At 43.0% G+C, this 23,086-nt stretch overlaps 1 protein-coding gene across 1 annotated transcript in view; it reads right to left on the bottom strand.

The window, feature by feature from the left end:
* The window catches only part of itpk1b (inositol-tetrakisphosphate 1-kinase b), a 32,586-nt gene extending 10,757 nt beyond the window's left edge, over positions 1-21,829 (bottom strand). The window contains exons 1-5 of the mRNA XM_069152214.1: positions 21,743-21,829; positions 21,048-21,203; positions 17,234-17,258; positions 7,552-7,677; positions 941-1,058 (exon numbers count right to left, since the gene is read on the bottom strand). Of these exons, the coding sequence (XP_069008315.1) occupies positions 941-1,058; positions 7,552-7,677; positions 17,234-17,258; positions 21,048-21,142 (364 nt within the window). The 5' untranslated portion in view covers positions 21,143-21,203; positions 21,743-21,829. The remainder of the gene's footprint in view (positions 1-940; positions 1,059-7,551; positions 7,678-17,233; positions 17,259-21,047; positions 21,204-21,742) is intronic.
* Positions 21,830-23,086: the final 1,257 nt, after the last annotated feature.

Below are 23,086 nucleotides of genomic sequence, written 5' to 3'. Positions count from 1 at the left end.
GGGTTCGCGGAGGAATCCAAAATTCAAGAGACACACGCAGAGAGAAAGAAGAGAGGAATTATGATATCAGCAGAGCGCTCAACCGGCGAGAATTAAACATCTGCTCGGAAGCGTTAAGTAACATAATTCAAGTGCGCAGCGACGGCGCTGTCGTATGTTCCCGACGTGTCCCCTCAGGAAGTGGAGAGGAAAGACAGAGATCCTGCAGTTAACTCGACTCCACCCCGATCCTCTCAATAATATCAGACATGTTAAGCAAGGCAGAACGCTGCGTCCGTGGACACAACCCCCAGTTTATTATTTTAGACATCTCCTGCTTTCATGTAATATTAAGGCCTGGGAGAAGGAACAGAGACACTAATGGTCTGTACCGTCCCCTCTTGTCTAACAACTGCCAGCGAACCGAGCTCTGTTGTAGAGCAGTTTGTACCGAGTACATCCGGGGTTCAGGGGAGTGGATGCTGCAGCACCGCTAATATCAATTATTTGAATGTGTGCGACTGAATTTCATCACGTTTGATCTCCACACGTTAGCACAAATTTGACTTCATGAATGAGTCCACTAATCCTCTGAAATGACCTGATTTGCTCTGAAATGTGTCCGTTATAACTGAGCCTTTATGGGTCCCTACGGAGGGAGTAAATAAATATTATGTTTGTTAATCAGCATTTCCTTCCAAAATGACAGATTTGTCTCATTAAAAGTGCAATAACTTGGGAGCCAGATAAACAAGTTGTGATAATAAATGTGAAATATCGTCGCCGATCATTGATTACCGTCGTTAACATTCTACGTTGTTTACAGTCGTGCTTGCAAGCTGGCGGTCTTCTCTTGATCATTGCACATTTCTTGTTGCTATATTTTGGCAAACTGGTTTTTGTTTACTGCATTTTAAACAAATCGGGGACACAAACATGCAAAGTGCTCGAGTCGTCTTACCTTTCATACAGCTTTCTATTCTGTGGATGAGCTGGTAGGACTTCCAGCGGTCCAGCAGAGTCCGGATGGCTGGTAGAGGGTCCAGGACAATAGTTTCAGGGTGGGCGTCGATGTAGTCCTTGAGAAACACAAAACACATTCTTTAAATGTACTTCTTTTTTTTTTTTTTACAGTATTTACAGTGGGGCAAAAAAGTATTTAGTCAGCCACCAATTGTGCAAGTTCTCCCACTTAAAAAGATGAGAGACGCCTGTAATTTTCATCATAGGTACACTTCAACTATGAGAGACAGAATGGGGGGAAAGAATCCAGGAAATCACATTGTAGGATTTTTAATGAATTAATTGGTAAATTCCTCGGTAAAATAAGTATTTGGTCACCTACAAACAAGCAAGATTTCTGGCTCTCACAGACCTGTAACTTCTTCTTTAAGAGGCTCCTCTGTCCTCCACTCGTTACCTGTATTAATGGAACCTGTTTGAACTTGTTATCAGTATAAAAGACACCTGTGCACAACCTCAAACAGTCACACTCCAAACTCCACTGTGGCCAAGACCAAAGAGCTGTCAAAGGACACCAGAAACAAAATTGTAGACCTGCACCAGGCTGGGAAGACTGAATCTGCAATAGGTAAGCAGCTTGGTGTGAAGAAATCAACTGTGGGAGCAATTATTAGAAAATGGAAGACATACAAGACCACTGATAATCTCCCTCGATCTGGGGCTCCACGCAAGATCTCACCCCGTGGGGCCAAAATGATCACAAGAACGGTGAACAAAAATCCCAGAACCACACGGGGGGACCTGGTGAATGACCTGCAGAGAGCTGGGACCAAAGTAACAAAGGCTACCATCAGTAACACACTACGCCGCCAGGAACTCAAATCCTGCAGTGCCAGACGTGTCCCCCTGCTTCAGCCAGTACATGTCCAGGCCCGCCTGAAGTTTGCTAGAGAGCATTTGGATGATCCAGAAGAGGATTGGGAGAATGTCATATGGTCAGATGAAACCAAAATAGAACTTTTTGGTAAAAACTCAACTCGTCGTGTTTGGAGGAGAAAGAATGCCGAGTTGCATCCAAAGAACACCATACCTACTGTGAAGCATGGGGGTGGAAACCTCATGCTTTGGGGCTGTTTTTCTGCAAGGGGACCAGGACGACTGATCTGTGTAAAGGAAAGAATGAATGGGGCCATGTATCGTGAGATTTTGAGTGAAAACCTCCTTCCATCAGCAAGGGCACTGAAGATGAAACGTGGCTGGGTCTTTCAGCATGACAATGATCCCAAACACACCGCCCGGGCAACGAAGGAGTGGCTTCGTAAGAAGCATTTCAAGGTCCTGGAGTGGCCGAGCCAGTCTCCAGATCTCAACCCCATAGAAAATCTGTGGAGGGAGTTGAAAGTCCGTGTTGCCCAGCGACAGCCCCAAAACATCACTGCTCAAGAGGAGATCTGCATGGAGGAATGGGCCAAAATACCAGCAACAGTGTGTGAAAAGCTTGTGAAGACTTACAGAAAACGTTTGACCTCTGTCATTGCCAACAAAGGGTATATAACAAAGTATTGAGATGAACTTTTGTTATTGACCAAATACTTATTGTCCACCATAATTTGCAAATATATTCTTTAAAAATCAGACAATGTGATTTTCAGGAATTTTTTTTCTCATTTTGTCTCTCATAGTTGAAGTGTACCTATGATGAAAATTACAGGCGTCTCTCATCTTTTTAAGTGGGAGAACTTGCACAATTGGTGGCTGACTAAATACTTTTTTGCCCCACTGTATGTCCTAATAGAAAATTCAGTCTGTTCCCATGCTGGTCATGACACACCAGCATCTGGCAGCATCTCTTCAAACTGCAGCGACAGGCAACGATTAACACTTAGGATTTAAAAAAAAAAAAAAAAAAAAAAGCTACAACCACTTGGACAAAACAAGTGATCTGAGAAGGTTTTTAATGTGATCTGGAAAACAATGAAGGGTATTTTATTTTTATTTTTTTCATTTTCTTAAACTGTTTAGTCTCCAGAATTTATTAGCTGATTAGAAAAATAACAGATTTATCAGTAATGGAAATAAAGGCATCGGGTGGCTTTGTTACAATAACATGTAGGTCTAACTGTGCAAAAAGGGGCAAACATCTGCCATGATACACACAAACACACAGACACACAAAAACAGACACACCGATTAGAAATGTTAAACAAACATATTGAAGTAGGCAAATACAAACACTGAGGTAAGGGGTCAGCATGCCTAACTGTCTCTCTCTCTCTCTCTGTGTGTGTGTGTGTGTGTGTGTGTGTGTGTGTGTGAGTGAGCGAGCTACAGAGAGCATGAGATGTATGCCAGCGGGTCTGTGGAGGTTACATCACTACATCTCTGCATGGCCGGCTGTTAGGTCAGCGTGAGGTTGGCTATTTTACATAACTGCACTCCCCTTCTCCTCTCATCTCCTCTCGTCTTCTCTCGTCTTCTCTTGTTGGCTCTCCTCTGGCTCCGTCCTTGCACTTGCACCACCACCACCACCACCTCCTCCTCCTCCTCCTCCTCCTCCACTCCCCGCCACTCTCCACATTTCAGTCTCTCTTCTACCGATCTCTCTGCCAACCGTTCCTTCCAAAGCAATTTTTTTCCTGACTCACAAACGACTGTCAGTTGGAGTCGGCTGGAGCTGCAGAGTGCACAAACAGCCTGCCTGCTCACATCACAGTCCGTTAAAACACACCGCAGCTCGCCTGTCATACACGTTTGTACGGAATTAAACACATGCTGTGACGTTAGGGTGTCAAGCACAGATGCACGACGGGAAGAAATATGCCCAGTTGGGAACCAACTCAAAAGTACACACACACACACACACACACACACACACACACACACACACACACACTCTCTCTGACGCACAACGCATGTAAACACACGCCTTCGCTTCGACTCTGAGGACCCATCTGCAGGATTTGTCGGGATCTAACGGGCAGCGCTGATCAAAGCCTGTTGAGCGGTTATGCAAGTCAAACATGCTGTGACCCCCAAAAAAACATAAAAGTTCAAACTAATCTTCTGGGAGTTTAGAGGAATACTCTGCTCAAAGAATTTCACTTGCTGATTTCTGCATCTCAGAAGAAGAAAGGCAGTAAAACACAGACAAAGAGGGGGAAAGTGAAGAAGAGCTGAACGCTCTTCAGCAGGTGTTGGAGAGGAAAGAGACGTCAGACGTATGTCAGCGTGGGTGGAAGAGAGCACATTTTCTGCTCAGTTTTCGGAGCAGATTTGTTTCCATAGGAGATTTAATGGTTTGAAGTCAAAAGGAAATATGGTCAGAAGAGGATCTAATCTGTTCTACTGACTGGAAGCCATGTCTGATGCCGCAGGCGTCAAACCTACAGCAAAACATCATTTTTTAACACATATTATCCACAACCAGATGGGTGTGATTTACCGCATCAGTTCAATTTGCATAGGCTGTTGATCAAAAGGGAAGTCTGCTCAGCCGAATTTATGTTTGTAGCCATATACACTTATTAGCAACAAAAAAAAAAAACGACTTCCACAAATGCCTAACCTTTTTTTTATAATTACTAACAACTGCAAGTTTACCTTCAAAATGTGGTTAAATATCGGTATACGGCATTTCATTTCATACATTAACTAACCATGCCAAATGCTAATAAAAGATACAAACTGATTACGGTCCTAAAAATCACATCCTCTACACAAAATACTACTGATGACTGACTGGATTAAATTGCAGACATATTCCTGTCGCCCCAAAGAAAAAAAAAAAAAAGAAAAAAAATCATGCAAATGATATTTGTCCTGGGTCCCCTGTGCATGCAGCTCACACCTCAGGCCACTGAATCACCAGAGCGCATCCCAGGATGACATTTTGTTTTAAATAAAGAGCTATTTTAGAGAGAAAGGCTTATTCCCTCCACCGCACAAAAGGTTATTTATGATCACAGCTGTGGGGTTTCAGAGATGCGCCGGCGCTTATATTTCCAACGGAAATGTAATCACAGATGACAGTTGTGTTCAGGTAAATAGCCAAAACTAAAAAGATCCAGACGGCGCTGAGCAACAAGACTCAGCAGCTGACATTTAATTCAAGTGTCACGGAAAGGATGGAAATGTTGCACTCCATCCCTCCACAGCACTGAGAAAAAGGCCTGCCAAACATAGTTTGGGCATTTGTTATTAATGCTTACAGGATGCCATCTTTTAGAGAGGTAATGTACACAGCCAACTGGGAGGAGACCGTTAGACTGCAGCTCAAACCGTTAACGGAATAAACATTTAGTCCATCAAATGTGAGAAAACGGTGAAAAAAAAAAGTATTGTTTGAAAGAGTCTTTCAAACTGTAGCAGTGAATGCACGCAGCTGAGTAGATGGACATATTTGGCATTTCTGAATGATAAATTACTCCAATGATTCATAAATTATAAATAAAAATGGCGGTGAGGCTCGGGGTGAAGAGGACAGAAATCACCACCGATGCTGAAACCGACAGCTGGGCACATTTAACTTAACGGCGATACATTTCCTCTGTTATTGTTGTAGACGATCACCAGGAACCAGCTCTCGTCTATCTGCACCACGTTTATGTCATTTAGTTCTTTTCATGGGAACTTTACAAAATGGCCCCGAAAAAGTGTCAAAAACAAGTATTTGTTAACATTGACCAGGTTGTGCAGCTGAACTGATTGCTCCACTCTGACATCCTGCCTGTCTTTCCAAATTGAGCAGTCGGGGACATGTTGACAGAGTAGCATGACGCTGATCACGATTACAGCTCCTCTGGCTCATTCACACAGAGAGAGAGAGAGAGCGATGGAGCGGGAGATGATGGAATAAAATGAATTTTCACACCATCTGTAACGCTGCCAGATTAATGAATACACAGGCACGGAAACACACCGGTTGTCTGAAGTGTTGTTCACAGTGCCACATTTGGAACTGATCTGCCGCCCATGTGAGACCTTCCTCGCTTCAGGACTGACTAGAAAAATAAAACAACTCCTCAGGAAGTTCCTGCGACACCATTTCGGTTTAATAAGTCACTGCGAGCTCAAATCCTGCTGCTAATGTCTTCACAATCATGTGGGCTTTGCTGGATTTTTTTTCTTTTCACACACTATCTGATTCCCTGAACTGGAACATTTACTACTCTGAATGTCACATTCGGTCACGCATAAATGTTTATTGCGTGTGACAGTGTTCAATTACAACAGTAATCACAGCTTCTACACTTTTATATCCTCATTTAAATGGAGGAACTGGCAATCTTCCATATTGTAATTAAGCCGACAATGGAGGTGCCGTATGATGACTAAGTCATATCAACACGCTGTGCAAGGGTGGGGATGGAAAATCTTTGAACTTTTGTGTTACAATACTTTGTGAATCATAAACACACTGACCTACAAAATCCCTTTCGTTATCTAACAAAGAAGACGCTGCAGCAGCTTTGCAGGTACGCTGCCTGAATAATAGTTTTTATCCAAATTTGGAAGTATCTACTCAAAGAATTAGTGATAAACAATAAAACACACTGTATGACATGTTTTAGTGCAGTACAGTACTGTTTGATATTATTTATTGCTATTACCAAGTTGTAAGTTGATGTTGAGCGATAACTCATTTTGGCACATCAACTCTTCCCGAAGTCAAGAATGAACTTCCACGTTCAAATATGGAGCAAATGGACCAAAATAATTTAATATTGATATATTTGACACATTTTTGAAATCGTGTAGATACATGCGGCACAACATCAGGAGAATACGTCCTCTTCTCACTCAGAAGCCCGGGCTCTGGTCCAGGCTCTGGTCCAGGCTCTGGCCCAGGCTCTGGCCCAGGCTCTGGTCCAGGCTCTGGTCATCTCATGTCTGGACTACTGTAACTCCCTCCTGGCAGGTCTACCTGTTAGTGCCATCCGACCTCTGCAGCTCGTCCAGAATGCAGCAGCTCGACTGGTCTTTAACCTCCTAAATTCACTCCCCCTCCTCCTCCTCCGCTCCCTTCACTGGTTACCAGCAGCTGCCCCATCCGTTTCAAAACATTGGTACTTGCGTACCGTGCTGCGAACAGATCGGGTCCAGTCTACATCCAGGACATGGTCCAACCTTACACCCCAGCCCACTCCTCCGCTCTGCTTCTACCAATCGGCTTGTCGCTCCCTCGCTGCGAGCTAAACACTCTACAAAATCCCGACTGTTTGCTGTCCCGGCTCCGAAATGATGAAATGAGCTCCCCACCGACATCAGGACAGCGGAAAGTCTGTACATCTTCCGCCGCAAACTAAAAACACACCTCTTCCGACTTTACCTTGAACAGTAGAACTTTAGTAGCTTAAAATGGAACTTACTGATAGATCTTTGTAGTTTGGCTTTCTTGAAGAAATTGTATTTTCTTGATTCTTGTTGTTCTGGGTTTTGTACCCTCATGGTTGAAATGCACTTATTGTAAGTCACTTTGGATAAAAGCGTCAGCTAAATTAAATGTAATGTTATGTAATGTAATGTGCACGGCCTGCCACCTACACGTCTGCCACTTTACTAGATATGTGTTCTTCTGCCTGTGGGGGGGGGGGGGGGGACAATTCGTACCTGTACTCTTTGCACCAGCAGCACAGCCTGTGAATCGTTCTGGTCAGCCTCCAGGATGAGGTCAGTCAGTTTGTGGATGATGACATCCAGGGGACCCTGGTCCTCCAGAGGTTGGCTGAGGTCCAGCTAAGGAGAGAAGAACAGCCAATGATTATGGCGCAACGTGGGCATCCTATAAACTGGTATTCATTTACTCATACTTCAGAAATCATTCACAAAATTAGAAGTAAAAAAAATAAATAAATAAATTAAAAAAAAGGTGACTTACTGCTATAAAAAGTACTACCATTGCAATATAATAAAAGTAATAAAAGTGCTACCATTGCAATATAAAAAAAAAATGTGATTCTTGGTCAGTGACATTCATTAAGAAATTACTGAGTGTTTCAAATGTCATGTTTGTCTCTTGAGTGTCAGATGATGGGGAGAATCTTGTTAAACCAGCTGTACATCAGTATGCCCAGTCAAAAATCACACCACTCTGTAACACCCCCAGAGCACCATGACTTTTTAGACACGCGACTTCCGGGCGCATTGTTTTCTGTTTAACCTCCTGTTTATTCACAGCACTGACTTTTTCCACCGCTCACTGGGGAACGCAAAAAGGTAAACGTATCATATGTATTCGTCTCCAGCAATATGGATGCACTTTGCTATGCTGCCGTTGACTGACCAGACCGGCCTGGTAGGAGGCGGTAGTGGATGTACAGAAACCTGTAATTACCATATGTATGAGTTTGGATAATGGCTGCCCTTCACTGCCCTGTTATTCAAAACAACCCGAGTGATTGAGGAAGTGGAAATAATCTACAGTATACACAGTAAACTATAAATGTAGTAGTTCAGATGGATTTTGTTGTATCTTAAAATACTTTTTGTTTTTGTTTTATTCTTCTCTGCTTGCTGTCTAAACAAGATGACAAAGTATTTCAACAAAAAGGGAAACTAATTTTGGTAAGTCATCAATCTGCCATCGTCCTCCTCGTGTGTACACCCATGCTGTCGATAGCAGAGAGCAAATCTCTGTTTCCCATCTAATCGTTGCGCTCTAGGAAACAAACATATTTCCTTTTCTGCTTTTTTGGTTATATAACCAGCATCAAGAACGACTCTACATCACCTTCTTCCTCTTAATTTACAGCTGCTACTTTGGTGCAGCCAGAGTTTAAATTTTCTTTGTTTTGAATTACACCAACGCGATCTATTCTTGGCTGTCATCTATTTAACGTTGAGTTACATCGCACACTCTCCCTCTGGCCAGACCTCCAGTCTCGCCCAGCAGACCCGGCAGCCTCTGAGAAAACGCCACATTAAGCGTTCGTTTGAAGTTTTAACGTGCTGAACGTCTGTCCCAGGAGTTCACAAGTAGTCAAACCGGTGATCCAAGTTTGATAGGACTTATGTGGGTCAGCATTAGCATGCACGCACACACACTCAAATGTCGCAACATCACAAGAGGAGAAATGCTAGGCTTTAGCAACCAATGTTGAGTCCTCTGCTGATGAATATGCTGAATGCAGTTCACAAGGGACCTCTGTTCTGGCTCGATGTGTCAGACACTGTTATGACAAAAGGGAGTCGAGTTAGGTCAGTGTGAGAGAGATAACTTTTAGAGTTAGAAAAGTTAGGGCTTGGTGTTGTTACTGTGGTTTTTTTTGCTTTTTGTTGTTGTTATAACAAAGGTCCTTTTCAATTTAAAGAGGCAGATTTGTGTGAAAGACGGACAGAGAGACAGACAAAGTAGCCTTCAGTATGTATCTCCGGCAAAGACCAGGATAAGTAACTGCAGAAACAGGTCCGTGGAGGAGTGAAAGTATATTCTGATGCACAGTAATCATCAGAAATCTCTGGCTCGACCCTCAACAAAGTGTTTTCGAACTCCGACAGTAAGCATTTTCACTCTTCACTCCATTAATGTGTAAAATTAAAATATGAGCCTAAGAAGCTGCAGAGCGAAAACCAAAGCAAACATTTCGACATTGTACTAATAGCGGTGTCAGAAAGAGCGAACCTGATTAGTTGCAGTTCTGCTGTTGCATAACGCAGCTGCGCATGATGTCCTGAGCTAATCAGCAAATGGGGATCTTCTGATTATGACAGACAAAAGACAATTCAGAGACACCTGTGTAAATAAGGCGGCGGTGGGAGGAGCCCGCTTTCCTTTGTGCTGTCCAGACAGTATGCAAACCGAGAACGGCTCCACCTTAGTCACACAGGTGTGGCTCAATGCCAGGACTGTAAAAGTTTCAGTTGGTTTAGGATCGGCAACAGTCAGAGGCAACTTCCTCCGGTTAATGATTGCGAGAGGTGTGATGTACAGATGACTGATTCGAGTGCAGCCTGGCAAAGTCAATTACACAGGAGTGGTAAATCACATAAGCTTTATCACAGAGAACAAAATGTTCAGTGACATGGTGAATGTTCTCATCTCACCCTGGCATGTTTTTTTTTTTTAATGTTTAGCAGGCACAATCTATACCCCACGTCTCACAGTCCGCACACAGTATACCAACGCGCACAAAAGAAATGCCAAAACGCTCCGCTGTGTTGAAGTCCAGCGTTTCGTCCCTCGGGAGCTCGTTACGCTGCATCAACATGGCATTTCTTTCTCTGCCCATCTTAGATCTCATTCTCCTGCTCCCTCCGTTCCTCCCCCGCCTGCAGCAACACGCCCTTCAGCTCGAAGTAACATGCCAACGGCAGCTGTGAAAAAAATTATACAGAGCAACCAAGCTGAAGGTGTCCAGCGAGTCTTTTCTCGAAGTGATAAATACAGCGGGCAGCGATTTAAAATTGATTGTCGCTGCGTGATACGGAGGGTCGGAGCGTCGCTGAAATCATGTATGATCATTTTATTTCAACATATTAATATGTACTGTCCTAAAAAAAAAAAAGTTCAGTTTAGGAAAGGTAAATACAGCTAAATTTTATGTACATACATACATACATACATACATATATATATATATATATATATATATATATACAGTGGTGTGAAAAAGTGTTTGTCTACTTCCTGTTTTCTTATTTTTTTGCATGTTTGTACACTTAAATGTTTCTGATCATCAAACAAATTTAAATATTAGTCAAAGATAACAAGTAAACACAAAATGCAGTTTTTAAATGAAGGTTTTTATTATTAAGGGAGAAAACAAATCCAAACCTACGTGGCCCTGTGTGAAAAAATGTTTGCCCCCTAAAACCTAATAACTGGTTGGGCCACCCTCAGCAGCAACAACTTGCAATGAGTCTTTTCCAGCTGTGGAGGAATTATCATCTTTACAGAGTTGTTGTAATTCAGCCACATTGGAGGGTTTTCCAGCACCAACCCCCTTTTTAAGGTCATGCCACAGCATCTCAATAGGATTCAGGTCAGGACTTTGACGAGGCCACTCCAAAGTCTTCATTTTGTTTTTCTTCATCCATTCAGAGGTGGACTTGCTGGTGTGTTTTGGATCATCGTCCTGCTGCAGAACCCAAGTTGGCTTCAGCTTGAGGTCACGAACAGATGGCCGGACATTCTCCTTCAGGATTTTTTGGTAGACGGTAGAATTCATGGTTCCATTTATCACAGCAGGTCTTCCAGGTCCTGAAGCAGCAAAACAGCCCCAGACCATCACACTACCACCACCACATTTTACTGTTGCTATGATGTTCTTGTTCTGAAATGCGGTGTTACTTTTACGCCAGATGTAATGGGACACACACCTTCCAAAAAGTTCAACTTCTGTCTCGTCAGTCCACAGAGTATTTTCCCAAAAGTCTCGGGGATCATCAAGATGTTTTCTGGCAAAAATGAGACGAGCCTTAATGTTCTTTTTGCTCAGCGGTGGTTTTGGTCTTGGAACTCTGCCATGCAGCCATTTTTGCCGAGTCTCTTTCTTATGGCGGAGTCATGAACACTGACCTTAACTGAGGCAAGTGAGGCCTGCAGTTCTTTGGATGTTGTCGTGGGGTCTTTTATGACCTCTCGGATGAGTCGTCGCTGCTCTCTTGGGGTAATTTTGGTCGGCTGGCCACTCCTGGGAAGGTTCACCGCTGCTCCATGTTTTCTCCATTTGTGGATAATGGCTCTCACTGTGGTTCTCTGGAGTCCCAAAGCTTTAGAAATGGCTTTATAACCTTTTCCAGACTGATAGATCTCAATTACTTTCTTTCTCATTTGTTCCTGAATTTCTTTGGATCTCAGCATGATGTCTATCTTTTGAGGACCTTTTGGTCTACTTCACTTTGTCAGGCAGGTCCTATTGAAGTGATTTCTTGATTGAGAACAGGTGTGGCAGTAATCAGGCCTGGGTGTGGCTCGAGAAATTGAACTCAGGTGTGATAAACCACAGTTAAGTTATGTTTTAACAGGAGGGGGCAAACACTTTTTCACACAGGGCCATGTGGGTTTGGATTTTTTTTCTCCCTTAATAATAAAAACCTTCATTTAAAAACTGCATTTTGTGTTTACTTGTGTTATCTTTGACTAATATTTAAATTTGTTTGATGATCTGAAACATAAGTGTGACAGACATGCAAAATATATATATATATACACACACACACATACATAGATAGATAGATATAGATATATACACACATACATACATGTATATATTAAGCTGTGCTAAAAACAGCCTAATTCATTAGAGCTGTTAAAGGGCTAGATACCTCACTATAAAGCTTATGGCAGAATCTCAGGTTTATTTGATTTTATGGTATACCGTATATCCTCATATCTCCCAGGCTGGGTCAAAGTACATCACTAATATGAAGAGTGAGACCTTCCTGACAAAATGTTACGTAATTATCAGTCATATACAACAGTATTTAATGTATATGGACGCGCTGTTGGACCGAATCAGACTTTCTGTGATACTCAACAACCACTTTCAGGAAGCGATCTTCAACGCTAACAAAGAACAAGTACAAATTTATAAAAACAAAAACAAAAAAACAGGTGTGAAAACAAATGAGGTTTTAGTGACTCTGCAGTTCAGCAGGTTTATCAGGAATCGTGTGGTTGTGAGACACGTAGACACGAAGATGTGAGCACATGGCAGAAGGCATGACAAACACAAACATGCTGGCATGACCTCAACAGCACTGCGTTAGTAAGTCGTTCTCCAAAACACTGTTATTAACTAACTTGTGTCCAGTCTGTAACGCTGGCGGTTGAGAGCATTAACGGCGGTGGTGACGGGGCCGCAGCAGCGGCACGAGGTATACTCGTGTTTTCTGTCAGCGTCAGTGTGACGAGGCCTGCTGGACGGGAATTTGTCTGTAGTCCGCAGAGGCACAGCTTTTAATCTCTTGCTTACACAACACAGAGGACCCGTCCGTCCACAGTCTGGCCCCCCTCCACAAAAAAACAGGAATCACTGCATCGCGGGGGTGGACACCCACTGGCAAAGACACATCACAGAGGATGACGCTCTCCTCTCCCTGCGTGCAGACAGAGTGACCCTGCTTCAGAGGCTCTTCCATAAAGCCAGCAGTAAAGTCACTGATGTCCCGCTAAATGCTAAAAGCAGAAATGTCAGCTGACGTCTTTGCGAGTCCCCCCGGGACTGAGAGCTAGCAGTGGCCAACGGTGGGGACGGACAGCATAGAAAACACGCTGGATCCTGGTGGGAGAGGGGAGGTCAGGGCCATTATATTTCCAGCTTTGATGTAGATTAACAGTGGGGCCAAGCTTGACCCCCAAAGGGAAACCAACAACAGCAAGGACAGACCTCACAGACCGCTCCTCACAGAGCACTTCGCTTTGCAACAAGTCCAACCGAATATACAAACTGTATGTGGATCAGTTATTTGTCTGAGCCTCTGCTTCATCCCTTAGATGTCTCTCTGTAGTTGTACTCAGCTGGATCTAATCTCACCTGGGTCTCGCTTTGTTGTCGGGCTAGCCCCCAGAGACGGCGTGCCGAGAGTGTAGACAGACATGTGATGAATGATTTATTTTGTATGCCGTGCGGCAACTGACACCTCGGTGTGTGTGAGCGAAACATACGCGTCCGAGACAGACTGAGGCTGCTGACCGCACCTCACACCACGTACGACACTAAACGCCAACACGAAGGTGAGTCTCCAGCCAAAAACCATACGGAGGGTCAAGCAGGGAGCTCATTAGGCTAATGGCCGTCTCCTCAGCATCCATCAGAGTCCACAGAGCGTTCAGACCTTGGTTTTTTTTCCTCTCTCTCTCTCTCTACTGACTTTGTTTTATGCTGTGCAATGAAACTGCCTTTCAGCTGGAGATCAACATTATTACTTTGCTGAATAAACGTTAACCATTCCTTAACAAGTGAGCCTGCAGGAAGCTCCAGAGCCTTTTTAGAGAACGTAACGAGTCGACATAAATCATGTAGGATGAGAATCAATGGTGTGTCAGGAAGGTTTTTTTTTTTTTTTTTTTTTTTTTTTTTTTAGGCCTGATGAAGAAATAAAGAACCTTTCATCACTCCACTAACACTATTGAGAAGGATTTTTAATGCAGTAAAGGAGTCACTGTACAGTCCATCCTGGTCATTTGGTTGAATGTGTCATTCATCATCCCCACTGAACTCCTCCTGTGTTTAGAAACACAACTCTTAAAGCAGTCACGGGAAATAATTTGTTGTAAACCGGGTCAATGTGGTCACAATTAATAAAAGCAAGTATAAAAATGACCAATATACTTTTGTAAACACAATTTTTTTCCATGCTTTCTGTGCGTTTCTAATGTTTTTCTCCATCCTAAATTATGCTACTTCAGTCTAATTGCTATCAGCCACAAATTAACCGTCTTTGGATCGTGATATTTTAGACGATAAATAAATACCTTCTGTAGACAACGTTTGTTCGATATGTGGGCGAGACGCAGTACAATGCCGGAAATTGAACGACCGTCTAATAAAAAAACAGCAACACTATAACTTTACTTGGACAGCCCACTCAAACGATGACCATTTGCTGTAATGAGTTTCTCTCTGAGAGCGAATATTGGCTTCCTCAAGACCGAGCCTGGCGAGTTAATCCCATCAGCTGTGTGATATAGACAAGCTAATGTACGGAGCAGAGGGAGGGCGGCTCTCGTGAGCTCAGGGATGAAGGGGTCAGTATTGATGAGTTGCAAAAACTGCACGGCGGAAAGCAAAGGAAAGATGGGGGTGAAACAGGAGACAAGGTGAGCGTAATGAGCCTTTATAAAAAAAAAAACACCAAAAAAACAAAAAAAAAACAGCTGGAGTGTAAAAATCTGCTCGAGGCTTGAGGAGCAATCATAAAAGTCAAACAAAGTTCTGTGAGTCCTGAGGGGTATACATGTGGATGCTTTTCCCACACTACAAATGGAAATATAAAATGAACTCCCTGCGGGCTGCCAGATTTAGCAAAGATCTGTTCACACAGGGTGACGTCATGACCACTGCCAACCACCGGCAGAATCCAACACACTCAACACTAAATATATATATACGTCACTTCAGTTCCTTCTTGTTTCAGTGCATTGTACCGCTGCAACCAACGATTATTTGCATTATCAATTATTCTGTTGTTTTTCTCTGAAAAATCAATGAATCAGTCGGCGTGTCGTAAAATCCAAAATTTCCCCTCGGGGATTAATAAAGTGTATAAAATCAAAATCCAAAAAAAATCAAAGCCTTTAGCTGATTTTGTTCAAAGAGCAGTTCAAAAGCCACAGATGCCGAGTTAAGCATTACATAAGATCATGGAAAGCAGTCCGAGAAGCTAAAACCAGAGAACATGTGATTTAAAAAACTGAGTGATGAACATATTTGCAGATGATTTGTCTGTTGACTAATCGGTTAACAGTTCCTGCTCTTGTTCCACAGCACACAATAAATAAGCAGGTTATCTTGTAAGAAGGCTGTAAACAACCTGAATGAATGGTATACATTTGCCAGAAGGACTCGTTCATCCTTGGATATCCAGTGTTGAGTGGTTATCGCCGGGGTCGACTGTTCTGTCAGACCGCAAGGACGAGGTCAGGTGATTACATTGGGTGAAACAGATAAATCTGCAGCTATATTCTCCTCTGGCCTTCGAGAGAAGGTTAAAGGGACTTGATATCCTCATAACAGCTGCACTCGCCCCCCTTTCTTAAAGCTTAAAAAACCCTCAAATGAATAAAACAAAAACAACACAAGCCGAACGCTGAAAAATGATATCAAATATTTTCTGTTTAATATACAACAATGTCCCACACTTTCCACAATGTCCCGCTACTACCATCTCTTCTGTTGTCATAACCCAACTTCACGCTTATTCATCATGATGAATTTGTTTGCCTGCTTTATTGGCGCCGTGCAGAAATCTTCTTCAGGCTTCAGACATAATTTACAGAGGGGAAAAGACATAACAGCGAAGCTTCCAATAAATAATCTGGCATCAAAATTGTAACATTCATTGCAAAACAAGCGAGCTCTGACGAATTCAATCAGAGAAGACATCTTTGTGCCACGACTGGGACAACGAGGCCAAAGCGAGACAATAGAGGGTATTCTCTCTCCTCTGATGTGTGCATGATAGTACAGGCACTGGCTGGTATTGGGTTCATCCCAGGCAGCCAAATCACTGACGTGGACTCAAAGACACATCTATACTGCTTTGTAGGAGGAGAAAGATTTCTGTGGACAACAGGTAGTCCTGTAAAAAGAGAACCAACAGGGCCACAGCGCCGCTTCAAGCTGTGGGTGCTACTACAGCTGAGGGTCTTTGAGCATCTGCGGTCTCCCGGGACCGGCTGAATGCATAGTGGGAAACAAAGCCTTGCTTACTTTGGGACTATTCCCAGGACAAGGCTCTTTGTGGGTGCGCTGATATCATCAGAGGGGGAAAGACAAAAACAAAACAAAAAATAGCTTAAAGTGAAGGAACTAGGAACCCAAGAAGAAAAGAAGCACAGAGGAAAAAGACAGAGAAAGGCAGGATAATTCCCTCCTCAATTACAGAGAGCACTTTAACTGACAGATACTTTTCTGCACTGAGCTCCTAGGACTTAGTGATAACCGTTACTATGCTGCTGTATGTGCTTTGTTTACTTACAGTGTAATATCCATTAATGAAAGCAGCCTTTACTTGCCTGAGGCCTGTATTTACTGGAAGATAACGCAGCACTACCGACTGGAGATAAATAATTATTAGAGACAGACCATTACTTCCTTTAGCAGCATCCAAAGTCCCCAGAAGACATTAAAATTAGAAGTAATCTGTGAAGAGCTGCCGGTCCTGGAATTTGATATGATAATAAATATTCCTATTGGTTTAATGTGACCAAGCATTATTTCAACCCTCCACACACACACCTCTTACAAAATGAGTAACCGTGTCACATGTAGACTTTCCTGATATACAATTGTGGTAACAGAGTTGAGAGCCGGTGTTGAAACGTTGTGTTGGGATGAGTTGCATCACAGCGTAACAACGAACATGGCTCGCTTTGCTCTACTGCGACTGATGACACTTACGTATGGAAAAAGCAACACTGTGAGGCAACTACATCCTAAACGTAGAGGAGGTTACAAACTCACTGCAGTGCGCAGTAGAAATATTAAAAAATTAAAAAAAATCTAAGTGTACTGAATGGTTTTGTTTCAATGAAATAGTGTCTCAACAGGAAATTTAAACATACTGCAGCTAAAATAAAGGACTATTACAAAGAAACCGTATCAGACAAAAGATGTTCTCCACTCACCTGAACAACTTCTATTCCTCTTTTCCTGAAAAAGACAAAAAAAAGAAGTAAGTTATTAATTGTATTAGACATAAACAGACACTAAAGGATCAAAAGCTAAAAGATGTGTTACATGATGTGTGAATGTACGTCAGGTACTGAGTGTCTGTGCTGTCTCAGTGTCAAACCACAGCGTCTCAGCCACACAAAGATTCAGAGGAAGAGAAGGAACTCAAAAGCACTAAAAGAAAATCAAAAGCTCTCTAAAGCAAAAATGTATTTTAATGGTAATATTTTTTTATTATTACAAATTATCTGTACTTCTATGCTACGACATAAAAGCCACGTAAAACATGTTTTTGTTATGTTTATTTGCTCTCACTGGATTTTTTTTTTTTCTCCCTTTATAACATGAGAGTTCCTTTTACTATTTATGTAAAGATGAAATGGTTCCTCTCCATAAGAGGAATTAAACAGAAACTAACAAAGCTCTTCCACAGTTTGACGAAATAAAGAGTCTAAAGACATCTAAATATCAAAAAGCACATTCTGACTTATTCTGTAAATTTGTCTGATCGCAGGACAGGAAGGTCAGATCATTATGACTCTGCAGAAGTGGAGAAAATCCTTCTTTCCACAAACAACAGAGGTCGCAAGTCTTTGGGATAGAAAACCGGTTGTTTGGCAACCAGCAGACAAGAGCGGAGTTCAAATCTTCCCTCTTGTGTGAGTCTGGACAGACGTCTGGTCCTCGTCTCTTGACAATACGCAGCAGTATTTAAGAAACGGATCATTCATGCGTGAATAAGAACGTGAGATGTAGAGATGTAGTCCTCATTTGAAAAACACAATGTGTCTCGCATGTTTAAACCTGCAGGACTTTTACTGGTCCGAACCACTCCTCTGGGAGAAAAACAAATGTCCATACAGAGAGAAGAGAGGACATTTGCACAATCCTGGTGGAGCAGGACTGTTGAGGGTCCTCTCAAGTTTGCCAAAAGAATTCAGGAAAGAAAATAACAAGAAAAACTTGAATGGACAAAAAACAAGCAGCTCCTAGTTTGGGGGAGTTTACAATGAGAACAAAAAGCAGCCCGGCACTACCAGTAACTCAGCCTGTCCGGCCCAGTTGTTTTTTGAGATTGCAGCCCCATGGTAACAGCAGTGCAGCCATTCACTGCTTCACAACAATGTGGATATTTAATACTGCAGCTGGCGCGTTTCATGTGAAGTGAATGGGGCCTTGTGGTTTCGTCCCATCTCAGATATGGAGATTGTCCGCTTTCCTATTTTGTTACGCAAGCCAGCAGAATGGGAAGGGACGGAGGAGAGGACTCAGCAGACAAGCAGGCCGGGGTCAGAACTTTTTCAAGATCACAGAGGTGTACAGAAAAACAAGAGATTTATATTGCACCGTTTGGTACTGATCATACAAGCATAATGTGGAAACCCTCAAGTTGTGGTAGTTACGGTATACAATATCAGTAACCACTGCATGACTAGTATGTGAACAGGAGTTACAAAGTTTAAAAGTGGGTGTATTTGTAGATTGCGTCAACAATAAAGAAAAATAATAGTGAGACAGTAAAAGAGTCATTTCAGTGAGTGGCTAATGATCATTACAGGAAACTATTAGTGTTAGATTTAGTGTGGCGTTCTCCTGGATAGCATGGGACAGAGACATAAAGAAAATGTACCAATTTAAATGTCTGTTAAAAATGTATGCAATGCAATCACGACGCGTTATTTTTAGTGTGATGCTCATTTACACACCATTGCGGCAAACTGCATCATTTGGGTGAAATATAACAGTATATACACGGTGTAATTTCATTAGGTTGGTTGGCGTAGAATGACCTTGCCTTGACGGGACAAAGTGATAATATTTTTATATTATCCATCCAATGACGCTCAAGACTGGCTGCTCCCAAGGGCATCACATTTTTCCAAATAAAGTACATCCGAATCTGTGCGAAGCCTCTAAACTGCCGTGCAAGCCTCTGTGGGACAAACATAAACCCAAGTGGCTCTGACCAGCAGGAATCCCTAAAGTCCAGGCAGCTGCATGAGACAGGAGAGACTCTACAAAGAAGCACTCACAATGTCAGCTGCATGCCACATGATGATGGGGGAAAAACCTGGCCAGTCGCTGTTTGAACATGAAAGTGATGCACGGTTTATCATTGATGATACAGACTTAAAAAAAAAGCCTGAAACCATCACATGACATCAAAATCATGGTGCATGAAATGAGTCTCAAAGGGTGATTATTATATTATTACATAATACATTTTTCCTGACCTGAGGTTTCACTAACAGAACATCAGGTCCACAAGAAGTTCCCCACCGACTCCAAGAAAAGTCATGACGCCTTTTCATAACGGCACATACAACGGTACAACGTTGAAAGACTGTTTGAGCGCCCTCATGAAGATGACTTTTGTTTTCTGTATGACTGGAGGATTATGTGGCAAGTGACATTGACGGAGTTGAAAGAAGGAAGCAGATCACATGTATATATCATATGTAGCTCATTTCCAATAATATGCCATTTGTTATTGTTCTTAAAGGCTTCATCCTCTTGATCTTCTGTCACAAACGCCACTTCTTAACAGTTGGCCCCCGCCCTTCATGTTAAACAGGCCCCAGTCAAGCTCCCAGGGAAGAATGGAGTTGAGGCAGGATGAAGAGAGGAGGAGGAGGAGGAGGAGGAGGAGGAGTGGGGGGAGGTTCACCGGTTGCTTGGTGATTTATGAAGAGATTAAAAATGTTTTGTGGATTACAGGGTGGTAATCTCTACTGGCTCAATCAGGTCACTTTGTTAAGCAACAACCCAGGTGGAAAAAAAAAAAAAGAAAAAAGGTGAAAGTCCTTCTGAGTACACTGTCAACACACCTGACCTACTGAGGCACCTTCGCTCCTTTTCCATGTTACCTGCCGTCATTTAAACATCCGTGTTATTTTCAGTGTGGCTGCAGCCCGTCATACAGAGAGATGATGAAGTACACTGTACGGCAGCCATTGTAAATCAGTGAGGGAGAGTTCATATCTCCTGAATTCATGTCTGCTTGGAAAATAAAGGCCCCTCTAAACTACAACAACATGATATACGTATAACTGACGTGGCTGCCACTCTTAAGGCGGGCAGATCACACACTTAAACAAATTAATGTCAAGACATTTGGACAGATAAATTATAAAAGTCAACATCCCAACTACGAGACACTGTAGAAGTCACCACACACAACTGACGTAAATGTAATGCTCCAGCACAATACACTCAAATAAAAACACCTGTTTCAGCTGCTTTCCCTGTTACAAGTGTACCTCAGGCCGCTATCAACAGTCCCACCAACACACATTCCCCACTTGTGCCATGTCTCAACAAGCACACCCAGTCAAGACATAACAAACAAAACCTATGAACGCCTCTCCTCTGGAGGTATTCATACTAGCACTTGTTGTTTTGAAAAAAAGAAAGAAATGTCTTGGGGGGGGGGGGGGGGGGGGGGGTGGAAAGGGGAACAGCCAGAGGCCTGACCAGCAAACTAAAACTGCTTAGCTGGCAAAGGCAGGGAAGGCTGTGATGCTATGTGAGTATATGCAAGGAGGGAGGGGGAATTCACTGTAAGAGGAGAAGGAGTGATAATAAGTCCCTTTTGTCACCAAGTCCTTAAGAGGAAGTTCACTGTCTGTCAAAGCAGCTCTTTATTCACTGTGACATTCAATTTTTTTTTTTAATGACGCATGCACGCTGTGGGAATGCATGTCTTAACCCCCCCCCCCCTACTCCCTCAACCTGGACGCAGGGAATCAAAGTGTTGTGGTCACGTACCTGCACAAATCAGCAAAGGCCTGGAAATTCAGCTTCTTCATCTTCTTCTCGCTGAGCCAGTAGCCGACTCTCCGGCCTTTGAGGAAAGTCTGCATCTCCACCGCGCTCCTCTTCCTTCTCTGGAGGGAAATGGTGCGACTGAAGGCTCCAACCGACCTGCACAGAGGAGAGAGGGAGGTGGGGACCCGGGGAGGACCCGGGGGTTGGATCCCCGGGAGGGGAGGAGAGGGAGGGGAGGTGAGTCTCACCACAGCAACAAAAAAATAAAAATAAAAATACCAGGAAGGACAAGATCACGTTTTTCTTGCTCCAGAAGTGACGCTTTTCTACCAGCATGCCAACAAAAACCTCGCGGTTAGCATGGTGTGCTTTCTGACTGTAATACAGTGTGTGTGTGTGTGTGTGTGTGTGTGTGTGTGTGTGTGTGGTTCAGCATCACACGCGCACGCGCACACGCACCGACCCCCTTTAGCTAACCTGGGCTGCTAACGTTAGCTGGCTATAAATCTGCATAGCTAACCGATGGCATGCCATTTTGGGAAACGTAAGCTAGCTCGCTAACAAACGTTAAACAGCGGAGCCGCGACGAAACGGGTTAGTTCAAACTCGGGTTAGTTCAAACTCGGGTTAGTTAAAAGATGACGCAACTGATTTAACTAGCTGCAAATGAAGCCGGCAGCGGTGAGCTAACTAACCTGGTAGTTTAAGCACAGTCCTCCCTCCTCCTCCTCCTCCTTCCTCCTCCTCTTCTTCTTCTTCTCCTCCTCCTCCTCCTCCCCCCCCCCAGCACCCCCCTACCCCACCACCACCCCCCCCCTGGTCCTCCTCAATATTCGTGTCCTCTTCGGAAACTTAGCTCGGATAGTTCCCCATTCTCGGTCCGAGCCGCCGGAGAAGGAGGTGACAGACGGAGGTGACAAGAGGAGCAGCCTTTTGGAGAGGGGGGGGGACTCACGCTGAGATGGTCCCGGTGTTTTCTCTCTGTGTCTCTGGGCTGAAACTGACTGCACACACACTCATATATATATATACACACTCTCTCTCACACACTCACACACACACACAGGATCCAGGAGACTGATGCTGCCTTCACGAACCCCTCGGAAATTATAACCACCACCCGCCCGACGGTCGAATCACAGCGACTCGTCCTGGTTTGGACACGCCCCCTTTTAATCTCTCTCGCGCTTTCATTAACTTTCTTACTATCTTATCGAATAGTCGATTCATTGTTCGGCTATGAAACGATCAATGAAAAAACAAAAATATGTAATAAAAAAAGTCCTTTACAAAATATTTACACAGCCTATTTTAGTTTTTAGTAAAATCCACAGATAGCTTTTTTTTTTTTTTTTTAATTATGAAATAAAACACGACTTATTTTGCTTTCAAGAAGTCTCAAACAATAAATTTTACTACTTATTGATTGAGTGACCAACAATTATTTGTCTTGTCCCTTCAACATTTCTCCCCTCTTTGGTTTTCTCGTAGGTAGGTAGTTACTTTATTAATCCCCAAGGGGAATTTTTTTTTAAAAATAATAATAGAATAATAAAAAGCAATAAAATAGCAGTAAAAAAATATTAAATATAAAATGCACAGTATATACAGTATATATATCTATATATATATATACTGTGTTGGCTTGATTTATTTCACCCCACTGATCTCGACACAGAGACGTTCAGTGTTCCTGTAATCCACTCACACTCAGTCCACACATGAAGCAGTTTGACAGCGTGTGGCTCAGTGCACCGCATTTGTGAGCTTGTGTGGAAATACATTGGACTTTTGGCAGAGGACAGAAAGGTGTCACATTGGCGCCACCCACTGGAGAACCACTGCAACAAACAGCTGTTGTTGTTTTTGTTTTTTATTGTGCATTTACAGCAAATATGGCTAAAATAAGGTTAAATAAAAACGTTGTTTCTGCTTATAATGGATGGAAACCGAGGACTTCTATGTATTTCTATTTTACTGAGCACTTTAAAGTGGCTGAATATTCACACGTGCACGTTTGAATGAACTAACTTTAGTTA

The sequence above is a fragment of the Embiotoca jacksoni genome, unplaced genomic scaffold (assembly GCF_022577435.1).
Source record: "Embiotoca jacksoni isolate LCO1_2020_lvr unplaced genomic scaffold, fEmbJac1.0.p SCAF_18, whole genome shotgun sequence".
Classification (NCBI taxonomy): domain Eukaryota; kingdom Metazoa; phylum Chordata; class Actinopteri; family Embiotocidae; genus Embiotoca; species Embiotoca jacksoni.
Note: the sequence above shows the minus strand (reverse complement) of the source record. Positions and strands in the feature narration are given on the sequence as shown.